The sequence below is a fragment of the Peromyscus leucopus genome, chromosome 14, assembly GCF_004664715.2.
Source record: "Peromyscus leucopus breed LL Stock chromosome 14, UCI_PerLeu_2.1, whole genome shotgun sequence".
Classification (NCBI taxonomy): Eukaryota; Metazoa; Chordata; class Mammalia; order Rodentia; family Cricetidae; genus Peromyscus; species Peromyscus leucopus.
In genome coordinates this window covers 55111174-55127624 of record NC_051075.1, presented here as the reverse complement: position 1 = coordinate 55127624, position 16451 = coordinate 55111174, and the positions used below count along the sequence as shown (strand labels likewise).

Sequence of the window (16451 nt, the reverse complement as noted above, 5' to 3'; positions counted from 1 at the left end):
CACGCTGGAAGACTGGAAGGCTGGCAGTGTGCTCAGTGGGTAAAGGCCTTGCCATGCAAGCTTGGTGACCTGAGTTCAGTCTCTGGAACCCACGTAAAGGTGGGAGGAGAGAACTGACTCCACAAAATTGCCCTTTGGTGTCCACATGTACCATGGCATGCTCTCCCCTTCCTGGTCACGCACGTATATACACAACGATAATACACTAAAAAAGAAAAAAGCCAACAACCTGGGAGAACTTTTTTTTTGTTTGGTTTTTTTCGAGACAGGGTTTCTCCGTGTAGTTTTGGAGCCTGTCCTGGATCTCGCTCTGTAGACCAGTCTGGCCTCGAACTCACAGAGATCCGCCTGGCTCTGCCTCCCAAGTGCTGTCCAAAATAATGGACACAAATGGCCCATGTCTTCTTGTTGGCTTAGAGTGAGGTTTTGATTATGATTTATGGGCAAAATTAGCTGTCTAGAACTTAACACTCTGGTCCTATAAAGTTAGCATTTAGACTTTTCACTTCTAGATTCATACCGTGTGTGTATATATATTTGTGTATGTGTGTGTGAACTTTATGTACAAAATCATTTGATTTCAGATAAACATTTAATGTAAAAACAAATTTCTTTTAAACTGAATTTTTTTACATCTGTTGTACCATTCAAATGTTTTTATCATCTTACATGATTTCTTCAAAATCTATTATCAAGGGTACATATAGAAAAGCTTTATTTTTTTTTTAATAATAGAAACACAGGGATTTTTCAGCTTTATTAGAAGATGACATAAAAAGTTTACTTAGCAGAAGTAATTTCATTACTATTCAGGGGAGGGAAATCAATTTTATTTATTTATTTATTTTTTTCTTTTGGTTTTTCGAGACAGGGTTTCTCTGTGTAGTTTTGCGCCTTTCCTGGAACTCTCTTTGGAGACCAGGCTGGCCTCGAACTCACAGAGATCCGCCTGCCTCTGCCTCCCGAGTGCTGGGATTAAAGGCGTGCGCCACCACCGCCCGGCGGGAAATCAGTTTTTTTTTTTTGTACAATTAACACTAGTCTTCTTTTAGCACACGAGCATACCTGCCTAAGAAATGACATGAGCAATGCTCCATCTTCCCTAAAATAGTCTTTTTACATATGTGCACAGCTTTAGCCAATCAAAGCCCAGGAGAAGTGCTTAGAACCCACACCCAAAGGCCCAACGAGAGCTCAGTGAAGGCAGGAGGAGAGCTTCCCAGACAGGGAGTCTCCAGGAACACTGCAGTTTCTCTCTTCCCTGTATTTTAAACACAAAAATCAGTAACTAGGGACTTAATACTGGATGACGAACACATCCACACTCACTATTTAAATATCCTCACAGCTAGACACATCGTAAAGACCAGCCAGTCAGTATTCACATTTCTAAATCTCTGAAGACACCATGAGAAAGCTTGTGTCTCTTCACTAAACAAAATAGGGAACTGCATCTGATGGTGGTGGGATGAGATTCCAGCATTAAAAACACAAGTATTTACAACAGTATTGATCCCTTATAAATAAAGAATATGAAAATGCAGTTTCTTTAAAGGATAATAAAAAATTGAGGTGATGTTATTCAACCATAATGCTTGGAACTGGAATAAAAACCTATTGGTGCTTATTAATACACCAGTAGTGAAACTGCTTTCTGTTGGAGAAAATCTAACTGCAAATAAATACATAAAACACATGTGTGTAAAACACATAACATGGGAAATCAGTCAAAACAATTCAAGTCCGATTGTTTGCATTGGATATTCTAATCACAAAGTACATCACAAGAAAACAAGATGCAGCATCTTCTGGTTCATTCTCAGGGACAACTCCTCCCCTACCCCCAAAGTGGCATCTTATAAAATCTCCAACTGTTCTCTTGCTTTACAATCCTAATGTAAAGATGTGCACAGGAGAACTTTCATTGGGATTACCTAACTGAAAAAGAAAAACTAAAAACATGTTCAAGTCAAAAAATACATTGGGTAAGCGAGCACTAAAATCCACTTGAAAACAAATGGTAACTTCATCAGTGCACATGACACCGCATGGTCTACCTGGACAGTTAACATCTCCAGCAGGCAGATCAGCAGGCACTACTTTAAAATTACGGCATGAACTGATGCAGAGCTTGCATTGTAACTTTCCATTCCAAATGCAAGTGATTTCAGAATCAAGAGTCGGTGGTTAGGGGAAGGTGACAGTGAAACAATTTCACAAAAATCCTCCATCTCTAAGAGGGAATGACATCCTAACCTTCCCTCCTCAGAAAATGTCTCATAATTACAAAGCAGAAAAAACGGCCAGTCACAAATGCAAAAGACATTGTAATTTAGGTGTGAAATTTCTAGATTAACCCAATGTATTTCATAAGATGACTTTTGTAGTTAAAAGAAATCCTTGAAGTACTGTTTTCAGGCTTAAACCAGATTGTAATGCCATCACTAAAGCTGAGGAGCACGTGAGGAGATGAGGTGAAGCTGACCCCAGAACTCTGTGCTCAAATCACTGACTTCATCTAACACAGCTGTTCCGAATCCACGATTAAAAACCAAAAACCTAGAACCACACCTCTTCCCAGAGGCTGAAGTCCCTAGGAGCAGTCTCACTGTTTGCCCACAACACGGGGTTCAAGCTCTGAGTTTTTGTTTCATCTGCTTCCAAAGTCTCTTCTCTTGAGTGAGTTTCACTGATTCCATTGCTGTCCCGTTTTGTTCCTCAGTAATCTCTTCATTTGCAGGGCTGCACATTCTCCTTTGCTAGTTTTTGCTGCATTTCCCAGAGCTTGCTAACAGCTTTATCCGCTGACATTACACTAATAAGATCAAAGTCATGCTTGGTGACTAGATGAAGCACCAAGTTTTGACACAAATTCTTCTTAATTATTTTCTGTCCATAGTGGTCCGCAAACAGCATGCAGGATGACTCATTTGATTGTCAGCAGTAAACCCATGCTTTGTGACATGGAGATTGCACAGTTTCATTACTTCTTTCTCTCCTGAATTTTGTAATAGGGAGTCCCCGGGGAATGTTACTCTTGGGATACTTCCTGGCCTTCTCATTCCCTTTGCTACATTGGTCATTGAGGTCAATTTAACCTCTGAAACATGGTAGCCTTTGAAAGGGTGACCATTTTCCTTTGTAACACTGTCTCTAACATCATCTGACTTTTGTAAAGTTTTTTCTTGGTTTATGTGGCAGAATGGGACAGGGGACTCAAATGATTTCTGGCGGATTGAAGTTGTAAACAGAAAATTTGGGAACCGGATCAAGGTACTGAGAAGTCGCATTCGCCTCATCCATTTAGTCACAGGTTGCGTCCTGGGATCTTCAGGAAAGATCCTGCCCAAGTGGTAAGTCTCTGGGATCCTGATATTCTAATCTAGCTTACCGTGTTCACACTACAAGGGATACACCAGAAGCTTCGATCACTTGTGGTCGGTGCTCACTTCACTTTTGCTTTTTTTTTTTTTTTTGGTAGTAGATGGAAGAAGGAAAGGCATCGGGGATGCTGTGGTGCAGAGAACTTCAGTATAGCTTTGTATTTTATGTGCTTTGATAGTTGGACATTTGTATGCCTGCCTTCAGGTTAGAACTCCAGGGCTCTGTCTCTTTGTAAAGTGGAAATAATGTGTGCCAAGCTACTGTTAGGATAGTTGTGGTAATGAAAAGTGTGAGGTTGAAAGAATCATGACCACTGACTTGTAAACAGAGAGGTTCTACAGATGTAAGAGCATTGGACATTGCTACACCTGGGGGCATTCCAAGTCTTCTGGGACATTTGTGACTATTTTTCTGGCAGGGGCTGGGAGCAGTTGGAGGTTACTTGCACTCCGTACCTGAAAGAAACGGCTAACTCCATCTGGAACATAGAAGACCATATCAACCCCAAACGTGAGTCGAGACCCTGGCTGACTCTGAAGGAGGAAGTACGCTAAACTCTTTGTTTAGGAGCACAAGCCATCATAGACTCTGACTTCATTATATTGTCACTTTTCCTTTCTCCCCCCATTGCTGTCTTCCTAAGTGTCGTCTCGGGACACATAGTTCCTTTTTCTTCCTGTCTGTTTCCTCTTCAAATTCGTTCGTCTCAAGTGACCTCCTCCAAGGCCATTTCAGCCCCCCAGCTTCTGTTTTTGCACCGTGGGAGACTCCAGGCCTCCGATGCTTATTACAGATTGGTCCAGTTCCCTTGTGGCAAGGACTTCCTCTCCCTATAACCAGCCAGGCCCTTCACAGAAGGCCATAGCCATAGTGACCCCAAATTTCTGCTTCCAGGCACCTTTGACATCCCCACTTCAGTGTCAGCTTCAACTGAAAAGTCTGTGGATTCAGTTTCCTCACCCCTCTCCAGACTGTGCTTGATTTCTCCATACTTGCCATTCCATTCTTCTTAGTACCTGATCTAGACAAACTGGTTGGATAGTTCCTTATTAAGTATGTCAGGAATCACATGGCTCTCATGGATATATTAGTGAATGAGACAGATTTGGTTCCTAGTCTCATACTAACAGGAGGCCAGCTTCTGGGTCAGTGCCACAGTGATGGGTGCTGGAGTCAAGAGCTGTCAGAACACCAAGAGGAGGCCTTGTCTGTTTCCTCCAAAGTCCTGAGATTACCTAGTGCATGCTTAACATAAACTCAGTAAGTGACCCTCTGCCCTGCTCCCTGTCTCAGCTTCCTAGGAAGACTACACGTAGGCTCTGGCAAGGGTGTGGGTACTGAGGACAGACTGTGAGGACAATGTGTGACAAAGCCTTTCTCTTGTCATTTCCCCCGTAGTGCCAAACATCAGCCTGGACGTGCTGCAGCCCAGTTTTTCTGAGATCTTGCTGGAGTCCCACATGGTTATGATCCGGGTACTGTGAGCCCTTCTCCTTCCTTCTAGATCTCTTAGAGAAGCTCTTGGGCACCCACAGATTTAGAACACAGAGCAATAGTCATGGTATAGCTCCCTGACCCCTTGTGGAAGATGTCGGAAATGTTTGACCCACCGGTTTGCTAGACCTTCATGGGCATTTCTGGTATCACAGGCTGAGGGTGACTTGATGAGGATAATGACAGCCATTCCTGTTGTTGTAGTTTCATTTCTATTACTGTGACAAACACCCTAGGAAAACCTCTGTCTTAGTTAGGTTTTATTGCTGTGAAGAGACACCATGACCATGGCAGCTCTTATGAAGAAAACATTTGTTTTCCTGGCTTCCAGGTTCAGAGGTTTAGTCCATTATCATTGTGGCAGCATGCAGGCAGACATGGTGCTGGAGAAGGAGCCAAGAGTTCTATATCTAGGCAGACAGCAGGAAGAGCGAGTGACACTGGGCCTGGATTGAGCATCTGAAACCTCAAAGTCTACCCCCAGTGACACACTTCATCCAACAAGGCCACACCTACTCCAAATAGGCCACACCTCCTAATACTGCCATTCCCTATGAGCCTAAGGGGGCCATTTTCTCTTCTTTCTTTCCTTTTTTTTTTTTTTTTAAAGATTTATTTATTTATTATGTACACAGAAGAGGGTGCCAGATCTCATTATAGATGGTTGTAAGCCACCATGTGGGTGCTGGGAATTGAACTCAGGACCTCTGGAAGAGCAGTCGGTGCTCTTAACCTCTGAGCAATCTCTCCAGCCCTCCTTTTTTTGTTTTTGTTTTTGTTTTGTTTTATTTTTTTCAAGACAGGGTTTCTCTTTGTGGTTTCATGCCTGTCCTGGATATCGCTCTGTACACCAGGCTGGCCTTGAACTCACAGAGATCTGCCTGGCTCTGCCTCCCGAGTGCTGGGATTAAAGGCATGTACCACTACCGCCTGGCTAAGGGGGCTATTTTCATTTAAACCACCACAAGCAACTTAGGGGAGGGGAGGATTTATTTGGCTTACAGTTCCCTAGGTTACAGTGCATCATTGAGAGAAGTCAAGGGGCAGAAACTTGAAAGGCAGACCTACTTGCTATTTCACACAGCATTATTTCTGAACATGGAGTGCATTTCACAGCCAGAGTACAGGAGGAATCATAGAGCCTAGCTGGTTCACAGGCCAGTGTATACTCAGCTTTCTTAGATAGTTGAGGACCACTTGCCTAGGAATGGTAAATTGATCCTTCTTACATCAATTAATAATCAAAATAATCTCCTACAGATATACCCACAGACCAACAAGGGCTAGATTATTGGATTGAGGCTCTCTTCCAAGGTGATTATGGGTTGTAGTGAGTTGACAGTTAAAGCTAGCCAGCATACCAGTGAACATTTATACAGCTCCCACTACTGTGAACACTGTATGTATATAACTATTTAATATTATTACAACCCTGTGAAGATTATTGTCATTCCAGTTTAGAGAAAAGGAACTGAAGCACGGAGATATTAAGGAACACAGCTCTATGTAAAGTAGATCCAGGCTTCAAAGGTAGGCAAATAGGCTTTCAAGGTCAGTGTCAGTTACCATGACACTCCTACCTCTGAGTGGCAGTGCTCCTGAAAGCCACACATTACATTTCATGAACTCAGAGCCAGTTGGAATGAGAAGCTGCTTTGGTTCTGTTTCTATGCATCATACAACCCTAACCATGAGCCTTTAACCGTTTTTCTTCCTGGGCTGAAGCTGCTTAGCATGGCTGATTCTCGTTTAAGGATTCCTGAGACTCACTGTTTGCCCCTGTTGTTAGTAGCTGGCAGCAATCATAGCATCAAAAGTCTAAAGTAAATGGAGAGAGTAAATCTTTAAATGGAGAAGATTTTTGCCCATGGATGAAATTTGCCTGTGTAAGTGGGAGAGACATTGCTACAGTTGATGTCTGGTGGAAGACCCCTTGCTCTTGAGGTGGGAACGTGAGTCCTACAGGAACGATGTTCAGAACCACAGTGTCTCAGCCACCCACAGAGCTGCAAGGAGCTGTGGCAGTTGTTACTGTTCCTCTCTGTGCCCCTGTCAAGTAGACTTACCTGGAAGTGATTATATAAGCAGTTCTTAGAAAACATAGTTGACTATTTCATCAGATTAAACTTTTAAAACCCAGATTTTTGTCAGTTTTCTACATTGGAAGGTGATAAGTTGACATTAAACCATCTCTGGGTCACTTCTTCTCTGACTCTGTGCTTGTAGCTGTCACTGTGGCCTGATGACATAGCTCTTTTGAATATGTGTCTGTCTCTCAGAGTGTCAGTCTGGGTCTAAGTAGAATTTTAAGACTGCAGTGAGTGAGTGTAGAATTTCATTCCTTATTTCACTAAGAGGAAAAGAAACGGTGTGTATGAGCTCTCAGTCTACCAGAATTAGAGAGAAGCAAGAGACAGTGAATCCAGACTGTAGACATGCGGATATTGGTGTGTATGTTATGTCTGCCTGTCTGTCTGTGAGTTGAGACCTGAGTGGAGAAAGCTCATGGTCTGGCAAAATGAGGTAGAACAAACCATCTAGATTTAGTTTACACACACATATCCTATTGGGTAAGGATCTGCCTCCTTTCATCTCTTGCATTGTAGAGATGCTGGATTTGTCTGAGTTGGATATAATGAATCAGATTACTATGACCTGCTAAGGCCTGATTTTGGATTAAATTGGACTGGTTTTAAGGGATTAGTTTCCCTCATCAATTACTTCTAAGACTCTTTGGATAGCCATAGTGATTGTAGTGGTTTGAATAAGAATGGCCCCCATAAACTCATATATTTGAATGCTTCGTCACCAGAGAGTGGCACTATTTGAAAGGATTAGAAGGATTAGGAGGATTAGAAGGCCTTGTTGGAAGAAGTATGTTACTGGAGGTAGATTTGAGACTTTATTTTAAAGGCAGGGTTTCTCTGCATAGCCCTGGCTGCATAGCCCTGGCTGTCCTGAAACTCACTCTATACACCAAGCTGGCCCCGAACTCAGAAATCCAACTGCCTCTGCCTCCCAAATGTTTGGATTAAAGGTGTGCACCGTGACCGCCCTGCTTAAGAGATTTGAGATTTTAAAAGCCCATGCCAGGCCCAGGTGTGCTCTTTCCCTCCTTCTCTTTCTGCCTGTTTATCTGTCTGACTGTCTCTGTCTCTGCCGGTGGATCAAGATGTAGCTCTCTACTACTGCTCCAGCACCATGCATGCTGCCATGCTTCCAGCCATGATGATAATGGACTAAACCCCTGAAACTGTAAGCAAGCCCAATTAAATGCTTTCTTTTATAAGAGATGCCTTGGTCATAGTGTCTCTTCACAGCAACAGAACAGTGACTGAGATATACAAGCAGTACCAGGGAGTGGGGTGTTGCTGTAACAAGCCTGACCATGCTGCTTGTTGGTGGAATGTGAACTTTAGGACTTTGCGTTAGGAAAGCAGTTGAACCCTTCAAGTGGGACTTAATGTGCCATACTAGTAGGAGAATGGAAGACAGTGATGCTGAGAGCAATATATAAAGTATAACAGCCCAACTCAGTTAACTTCAGAGGAGAAGATTATTAGTAAGTGGCCTAGAGACCTTTCGTGAGATGTTTTAGTGAAGAATGTGTCTGCTTTTTGCCTTTGTCCTAAAAATCTGCCTGAGGATAAATTGAAGAGTTTTGGATTGGCTTTGGAAGAGATTTCAAGATAGCTTAGTATTGACTCTGTTGTGTAGTTAATTAGTAATCACTATTATGCAGATCTATAATAAAAGGAAGGAGCAAGCTGGACAAAGAGAAACACAATATAAGTTTGAGGAGAAAAGGAGCACCAGGAAGTGTAATGGAGCTAAGTTCAGTGCTCAAGGAGATAAAAGTTTAAGAAAAGTCTATTGCTAAATAAAATGAAGGGGGTGGTAACTTCAGAGCAGAATCCCACCCAGCTAAGCCTCCTGCTTATGAAAAGGAGTTAAAGGAAAGCTTAAGCCACGAAGGAAACATCAACAACAGAAAGCTGATGGAAATATAGTTAAACAAGGGGCCAGCTTCCAGCCCCAGCAAACAGAACTTGGCAGCTTCAGCTATGTGGTTCTGGCTTTAGAGTCAAGGATACAAGAAAGGCGATGTAGACTATCCCTTCACGGCTAAGGAAAGCCACCAAAGCCAGGCATGTGTTAGGGGTGTGCCAGCATAGAAGGACAGAAAGGCCATTGTGTGAAGATGAAGCCTAGTTGACTTGGAGACTCCAAGATGTTAGACCCCATGATGCCAGAGTCATGGGATATCTGCCAAGGAAAGCTGCAGACCAGGCCTGGAACCAGCCCAAGAAAGAGAAGTGTGTTGTGGTCAACAAAGCTGAAAGGTGTTGAAGATTTGGAGAGTGCTTTAACATTAGACATGTAGTTGCAGAATTTGAAGTTTGCCATGTCGGGTTTAGGTCTTGCTTTGGTCCGGTATTTCCTCACTATGCCATTTCCTCCCCATTGGAATGGTACTGTTTATTCTGTGACATTGTATGTTGGAAGTATGTGATCTGCTGTTTGATTTTGATTTTATAGAGGGTTACAGTTAAGAGATTGCCAGATAGCCATGAGTCTCAGAAGAGACTTTGAACTTTGGACTTCTAAAGTGTTGAGACTGTGATAGACTACGGGGACTTTTGAAGTTGGACTGAATGCATTTTTGTATTATGATATGGCTGCAAGCCTCTGGGGTCCAGAGAGTCAAATGTGGTGGTTTGAATAAGAATGGCCCCCATAGGCTCATATATTTGAATGCTTAGTTACTAGGGAATGGAACTATTTGAAAGGATTAGGGGGTGTGGCCTTGTTTGAGGAAGTGTGTCACTGAGGGTGGGCTTTGAGGTTTCAAAAGTCTATGCCAGGCCCAGGTGGGCTCCCACTCCCCCCCACACACACCTAAAGATCAGGCCATCCTCCCTGCCATGATGATAATGGACTGAGTCCCTGAAACGGTCAGCAAGCCCCCAATTAAATGTTTTCTTTTATAAGAGTTACTGTGTCTTTTCAGAAACAGTGACTAGGACAGTGATTCAGGGGATAAGCAGCTGATCCTTTTGGGACACACACACACACACACACACACATACACACACACACACACACACCTCTTAATCACTCATTTTAAGACCAACCCATTGCCATACTGAGACTTACAAACTAAACTATACTCAAGCCCTCACTTTGTTGAATCAATCAGGCTCCTTGGTAGCAGGTCACTAAAAATGACCTTCTAGATCTTTCTTGGATAAACAAGTAGCTCTCAGTTGAGGGTAGTTTTTCCTCTCTGGTGCTCTGGTGATATCTGAAGACATTTTTGGCTAGCAGAGCTGAAGAATGGGGCATGGGGACTCTGTTGGCCTTCCAATGAGTAGATGCCAGGTGCTAAACACAGGACAGCCCCACAACGAAGTTGATGAGCCCAACATGTCAGCGTGGCAAGGCTGTGAAAGCTTGCCTACACAGCGGCTGACTCCTCTCCCTAGTTTGTGCTGGTGACAGGGATGGCTCAGGCCTGGGGGCTAGTGTCTGGGATCCTAGCTCTGTTCCTCCCTGTTTTAGCTAAGGCCTGGTTTTGCCTTGTGAGACAAGTCACTGGATAGTCTTGGCTGGGTTCAAGTTCTTCAGACTAAACTGAGTACTGGAAATGATTTCTCTCCCCAAAGAGAATGTTCTTGGAGGTGGAAAAAAAAACTCTTACCTCTCACAGATACTCATATTGTCTGTAAACAGCTATATAATGTGGCTATCCTATTAAAATATTACAGAGGGCATTTAGAAAAATAGTAACCTGAAAGGCTCCTGGTGAAGCGCAGTAAAGAACAGCCACTGAGACACTAAGCTAAAACAACCTTTTCTGAGTCTTGTGTTTGGGATCAAGTACTGATTTTATTCTCCTCCGCACACCTTCTGGGCACTGCTCTTACCCATGTGGGCTGTCGTTGGTGGGATAGGGGCTTGTTTGAAGACTTAAGCAGTTACTACAAGCTCTGGACAGTGGCTGCCAGTGGGATCCTGGTTGCTGTGTGCCGGGGAGGGGGAATCACTGGGGCTTCTTCTCCTGTCCCTTGGCTGGATATCAGATCCCTGTGCCTCATGCTTGTGTCCGCTAGTTAGATCTCTTTCTTGACTAGCTTTTCTTCGCTGCCTTCTTACAGGGAAACAACGGCCTCAAACCCAAGGACAATGAGTTCACATCCAAACCCTGGCACTGGCCGATCAATTATCAGGTAGGGCCCAAGACTGGAGCTCCTACAGGAAATGAACCAAGGAAGAGACCATTGCATCTGTGGAGCTGGAGTATGGGTGACAAGGGGAAGCCTCAGCTGGGGGACTGGCCAGGAAAGGGGCTCTGTTTGCTGCTTGACTCTGACTCCCACTTCCTAGAGAGTTCATGTAGAATGTGCATTCTGAGCCTCCTGTTTGCTTGTCTATGAAAGATGTGTAATCTGTATAATCTTCTTCCCCTTGGATGAGGGTGGCTGGGGATGAGCGAAGCCTTGGATCAGCTGGGTGTCCTTTGCTCCACAGGGCCTGCGCTTCTCAGGGGCCAATGACACAGACTTCCGAGTCTATCTGCTTGGCAACCCTGTGAGTATTCCAGTTCTGAATGCTTAGGCCCACGTATCTGCCTGTAGAAGCTGGCGCCCTCTCATCCCCAGCTCTTCTTCTGTACAGGTGGTCTGGTGGCTGAATCTGGTGAGCATTGTCCTCTACCTCCTCTCGGGGAGCGCCGTTGCCATCGCTATGCAGAGAGGGGTACAGCTGCCTGCAGAGTTGGAAGGTCAGGGCCCCGGCTTTCCCGGCTCTGTCTTTCAGCTGGCTTGGGCCTGCACTCTGGGGAGGGTCCGCCTGCTGTGGGGCTCCCCTCTCCTCCCCACTGCACACACTTCCTCTCCTTTGCTTGGTACCTTACCCTGGGCTCAGCATTTTGCATCTTCCCAGTAGCCCTGTAGCAGAGTGCCATCGCCCTCTCCGTGTGTTAGGAAACGAGGCACAGTGAGACCGAGAGCTTGTCATAGGACATGGAGCCAGTGGTGGTGGCACTGAGGCTCAGACCCCAGCATTTGCCTTCAGAACTTCACTTTCGTACTGGAGCCAGACAAACCCCTCTTTCCTCGTCTGCCCCTTTGTCCATGGCCTGTCCTCTAGTGGGGAGAGAGAGGTAACTCCAGGCCACTGCAATGGCTGCCCTCTTTACTTTACTGCTGGGCACGGGTGACATCTAGACACCCCACAGACCCGTCTGTCCTTGCCAGCTCCATGTCTGAACAGTCCCAGCCCCAGACACTCCCCCACCCAGCCTCCTTTCTGCCCTCACTGCTGGGGAATGTCTCTAACAACAAAGAGGTGGGGAGTAGAGACAGGGAAGACAGCTGTCTGGGGGCGTGTGTCTCCTGCCAGATGTCCACATCCGGCCCTGTGGGCATCCCTGCCAAGCAGGGTACTGACCCGGGACTCTGAAGGCCTACCGGCTTTTCTCTTTGTAGTTGCCATGGGATTGGGGTAGTCCACGTGAGGAAAGGAAGGGTAGTGAGATGATGTGACCTATTGAGGGACACACACCAAGACGGGAGAGCTGGGCTGGAGCCAGGCTCTGCCCCCACTGTCTCCTCATTGTGCTGATTGGGCTGCACAGGGCTGACCAGGGTGCTGCTGCGCGGAGGTGGCCAGCTGCTGCTGGGCTGGATGCTCCATTACTTCCCTTTCTTCCTGATGGGCCGGATCCTCTACTTCCACCACTACTTCCCAGCCATGCTCTTTTCCAGCATGTTGACAGGTCAGCACTGCTGCCTACCTGCCCTGGGGGGAGAAGGCAGTGGGAGGCCAGAAAGGAGGGTGCGGCCACCCTGAGAAACTGAGAGGAGGCCTAGTGTGGTGCCTCCTTCCTGTGGGATTCCCAGGGCTTGTCCTGACGGGCTGGTACAGGTCTCCTGCTCTCCACAGGTATCCTATGGGATACCCTGCTGCGGCTCTGTGCCTGGGGCTTGGCCTCTTCCCCCATGGGTAGCAGAATACATGCGGTGGGAATCCTAAGTCTGCTTCTGGCAGCTGCCTACAGGTATGTGTCCCCTTATATTACCCTTCAGCCTGAGCTCTAGGTCCATTTGAGAATCCCTGGGGTGCTTTTAAGGTCTTCCCATGGCTGGGCCATGTCCCCAGGGGTTCTGAATCAGCTGGGCCCAAGTGATCCTAATGTGTAGTTGGGTAGGAAGAACAAGGGCCTCACTCCACCTTCTCCTTGCTAGTGGTTCCTAGTTTTGACAGCACCCCAGCATACCTAGAAGGATACCCCTTTCTAGTCACAGTAGCTCTTGCTAAAACATCAGACAGTGGGATGAGAGGGAGGATGGAAGTGTAGGCTGTGGGTACAGGAGTGTGACTCAGAATCACTGTAAAGAGACCGTATTTGTAAAGTCCTCCTTTCTCGCCTTCTTGAAAGTCTCAGAGCTCCTGTCAAGAGTCCTTGGCCATTGTAGTGGGGCCTGCTGAAAAGTAATTCACACATTGGCCAGCATTCTGAGTCACCCATTCCATGGCCAGGCCCTCAAAGGTTCTCTGTTGGGCCTGCTGGGGAAAGCCCGTTCCTTCCTGGTCATTCAGCTCTTACTGTCAAGTGGACTTGGATGGAGAGAGACGGACGATGGAAGGACGGACTGGGTTATGCTGTGTGCCGGGCCCTGCAGCGGGGTTGCAGGCAGAGCCCCTTGGTGGAGTCCTGGGATGCTGACCACCTTGCTCTCACTCTCACAGCTTCTACCTCTTCCACCCCCTGGCTTATGGGATGGTTGGTCCCCTGGCCCAGGAACCGGAGAGTCCAATGGCAGGACTAAGGTGGCTGGAATCATGGGAATTTTGAGGCCACTGCCAGGACCCCAGCCTGGATCCAGGTATTATCCAGGGACACCCAGCTATGAAGCCAGATCCTGGACCTTTCCAGCTTCAGGGGAGCTGCCTGATGAGCCTAAAGCATCTGCTACCCCCAGGACCAAACTGGGAAAGAGACCTGGATTTCACTCAACACTAAATGGAGCCGCAGCCCTGTCTGCAGCACCCACACAGGACACTTGACCTACAGCACCCCTTGGTGCAACACAAGGAGAACAGTGGGAGTATGGGAGGGTCCGTGTGGCCAGTCCCCTTGGAGTGTAGACCACGGAACTGGAGTCAAGTGTCATAAATTCCAAGAAGTGCTCCAAGGTTAACAGGATATTCTCTGGTATCTTTTCACATTGGATTTGGTTTCATTTGGGTTTCTAAGGTCCATGAGAAATCCTGTGGTCTCCAGGAGGACTGGGAGTGCAGCCCCACCCTCCTGGGGTTACACCGGCACAGCAGGTGGGACCGTCCCGAGTCTCCTACCCTTCTTCCCACATGCTTCCAGTGAGGCTAGCAGAGCACCCCACTCTGCAGTGTCTTCTGCGGACACCGCCCTGCCTGTAGTGTGTACAGAGCCCTGGGTTCCAGGGCACAAGCTGGCAGAGAAGTTGCCAGTCTGTGGTTGGCCTTCCTTAGATGTTTGGTTCCCTGTTCTCTGAACTGGGTGGGTGGAACCCACATCTTGGCGGCTATGTGCCCAGAGTCTGTTTCTCACTGACCATCCCTTTTGCTCTGCATCTGCCTGGCTCTGCGGACCAAGCCCTGCTGGCTGATGGAGCCAGGAGCTGAGTCAGAGCAGAGATCTGGGGGCTGAGCACTTACTGGGGTGTGGGAATAAGGGACGCTCAGCCGATGTTTCTGTTCCTGCATGGCATTCCTGTTTTCGCACTCCCAGCCCTCCCTGATAAGACCGTCTTTTGCTTCCTTGTCATTTCCTTTCTTTCTGACACTGCCTTGTCTTCCCCAGAAGACCCGGAGCACCTGCAAACACATGGCAGCTTCTCCTGTCGCCACTTGAAGCTCAGAGCTGGCCCTCTCTTTCCTTGCTCAAAGGGAGTGAGAAAATTGGTCAGAGCTAAACCAACTCCAGAGCAACCCTTCAGTCTGCCTTCTTCCTTTCAGTTCAGAACAGACTAATTATTTGATCCCGGGGGATTCTGATATTTCAAGTTTAATAATGAATTTGCCACACTCCGTCTTCCCTCCGCTATAGCTTCCAACAACTCTGACAGGGTCAGAGCTCTTTAAAGCATCTTCAGGAGGTGGTTGCCACGGAGACTGGAAATTGGTCTCGGGGACAGGCTGTGCTACCTAGAGTGGTAGAGAGGGAAGCTACTGGGCCTTGCTTGGACATTCAGCTAGAGCATCATTAAGGTTAATAGAGGAAATGCAGCCCTGTCAAGAGCAAGGCAAGGTAGCTGATTAGACCATCCTCTCTCTTGGCTGCAGCCCTTTGGACTCCCTCTTCCCCTCAAGCACAAGTGCGGCTTATGTGTGGAGGCTGCACTGCCTGCTTAATTGTATTTCTGGCAGGGACTGGGGAGCTCCGCTCCCATTGCCCTCCAGCCTTTGCCTGCAGGCTCAGGGAGGGCTGGTTTCTTCCAGCCCAGTGGGGTACCGTTTGGGTAGATTCTCCTGAGAGGGGATGCAGGAATCTGCGTGGTTCGAAGCAAGGTGACCCATGGGGCATCTAACAGGTGGCTGATTTTTCTTGTGCCTTATTTCTGGAGGCACTTGTTAGAGGGAAGGAACCCTGAAGTAACTAGGGGGTGGGTAGCCTTTGAGAGCCAGAGTAGATGGGAGAGTCAGTGGGCTCCGACCCCCCCCAATGTCCCACCAAGGACAGAAGGGGTCTCTTGTTTCCAATATGGGAAGAAGGGTGCTCCCCACCTACTCCCTCTTCTTCCACACCCAAACTGGCAGGCATGGGGAAAAGGCCGCTTAGTGACATCACTAAATGCTTGGGTTCTGTTTGGAAGACGGAGGGCAGTGGGCTCTAGGATGCTGCTGTGCGTGTGGGCTGCACCCTCAGGAACGGACAGAGGTGTGGTATGTCTCAGACTGCTGGCAAGGACGAGGATGTACCAAGCAGCCCAGCCCAGCCAGTGTCTTGACTCACCACGCTTTGTTTTCTTCCTTTCTTTTTTTAAGTTTCCAGAGATAATCTGAGACCATTACTTTTGTAATAAATAGCTCTTGTTTTCAACACTACATTGTTGTTGTGCTTAATTGGATCTGACTTGCCTTGAGAAAAATGTTTAGATGGCAAGAACCAACATGGTACCTCATAGCTGGGGGCCATTCTCATTCCACCTGATGCTGGCTTAACACCAGGGGAATGTGGGCCTTCCTGAGTACTTGCTTACTTGAGAGAGAGTGACTGTTTCCATTCCTTAAGCTAAAACCAGTAAGAAGCTGAGCCTACTTTTTCTTGTTTAACTTTCCCAGATGGTGTAGAAAGAAACAAGGGAACCATTTTCCCCCTAATTCTGAGATAGCTATGAGGCCCAGTGTGAGAGCAAATTCCCATCCCTGTCAACAGAGGGCCCCATCCTGACATGGTCTTCTGTCAAGAGTGCCAGCTATAAAGGATCCGCCCTGTTCTGCAGGGCATGGTACTGAACACCTGACTGGGATGAAGTAGAAAGGAGGAAGGAACAGATACACCTGCAGAAAAGCTGGGACATGTGAGT

The 16451-nt window shown here is 46.9% G+C and overlaps 1 protein-coding gene across 1 annotated transcript in view; it reads left to right on the top strand.

Annotated features, from left to right (window-relative positions):
• The window catches only part of Pomt2 (protein O-mannosyltransferase 2), a 44245-nt gene extending 28276 nt beyond the window's left edge, over window positions 1–15969 (top strand). Inside the window, 9 exon segments of the mRNA XM_028876137.2 lie at window positions 3202–3353; window positions 3803–3894; window positions 4783–4859; window positions 11037–11108; window positions 11410–11469; window positions 11557–11662; window positions 12518–12658; window positions 12826–12940; window positions 13633–15969. Of these exon segments, the coding sequence (XP_028731970.1) occupies window positions 3202–3353; window positions 3803–3894; window positions 4783–4859; window positions 11037–11108; window positions 11410–11469; window positions 11557–11662; window positions 12518–12658; window positions 12826–12940; window positions 13633–13738 (921 nt within the window). The 3' untranslated portion in view covers window positions 13739–15969.
• Window positions 15970–16451: the final 482 nt, after the last annotated feature.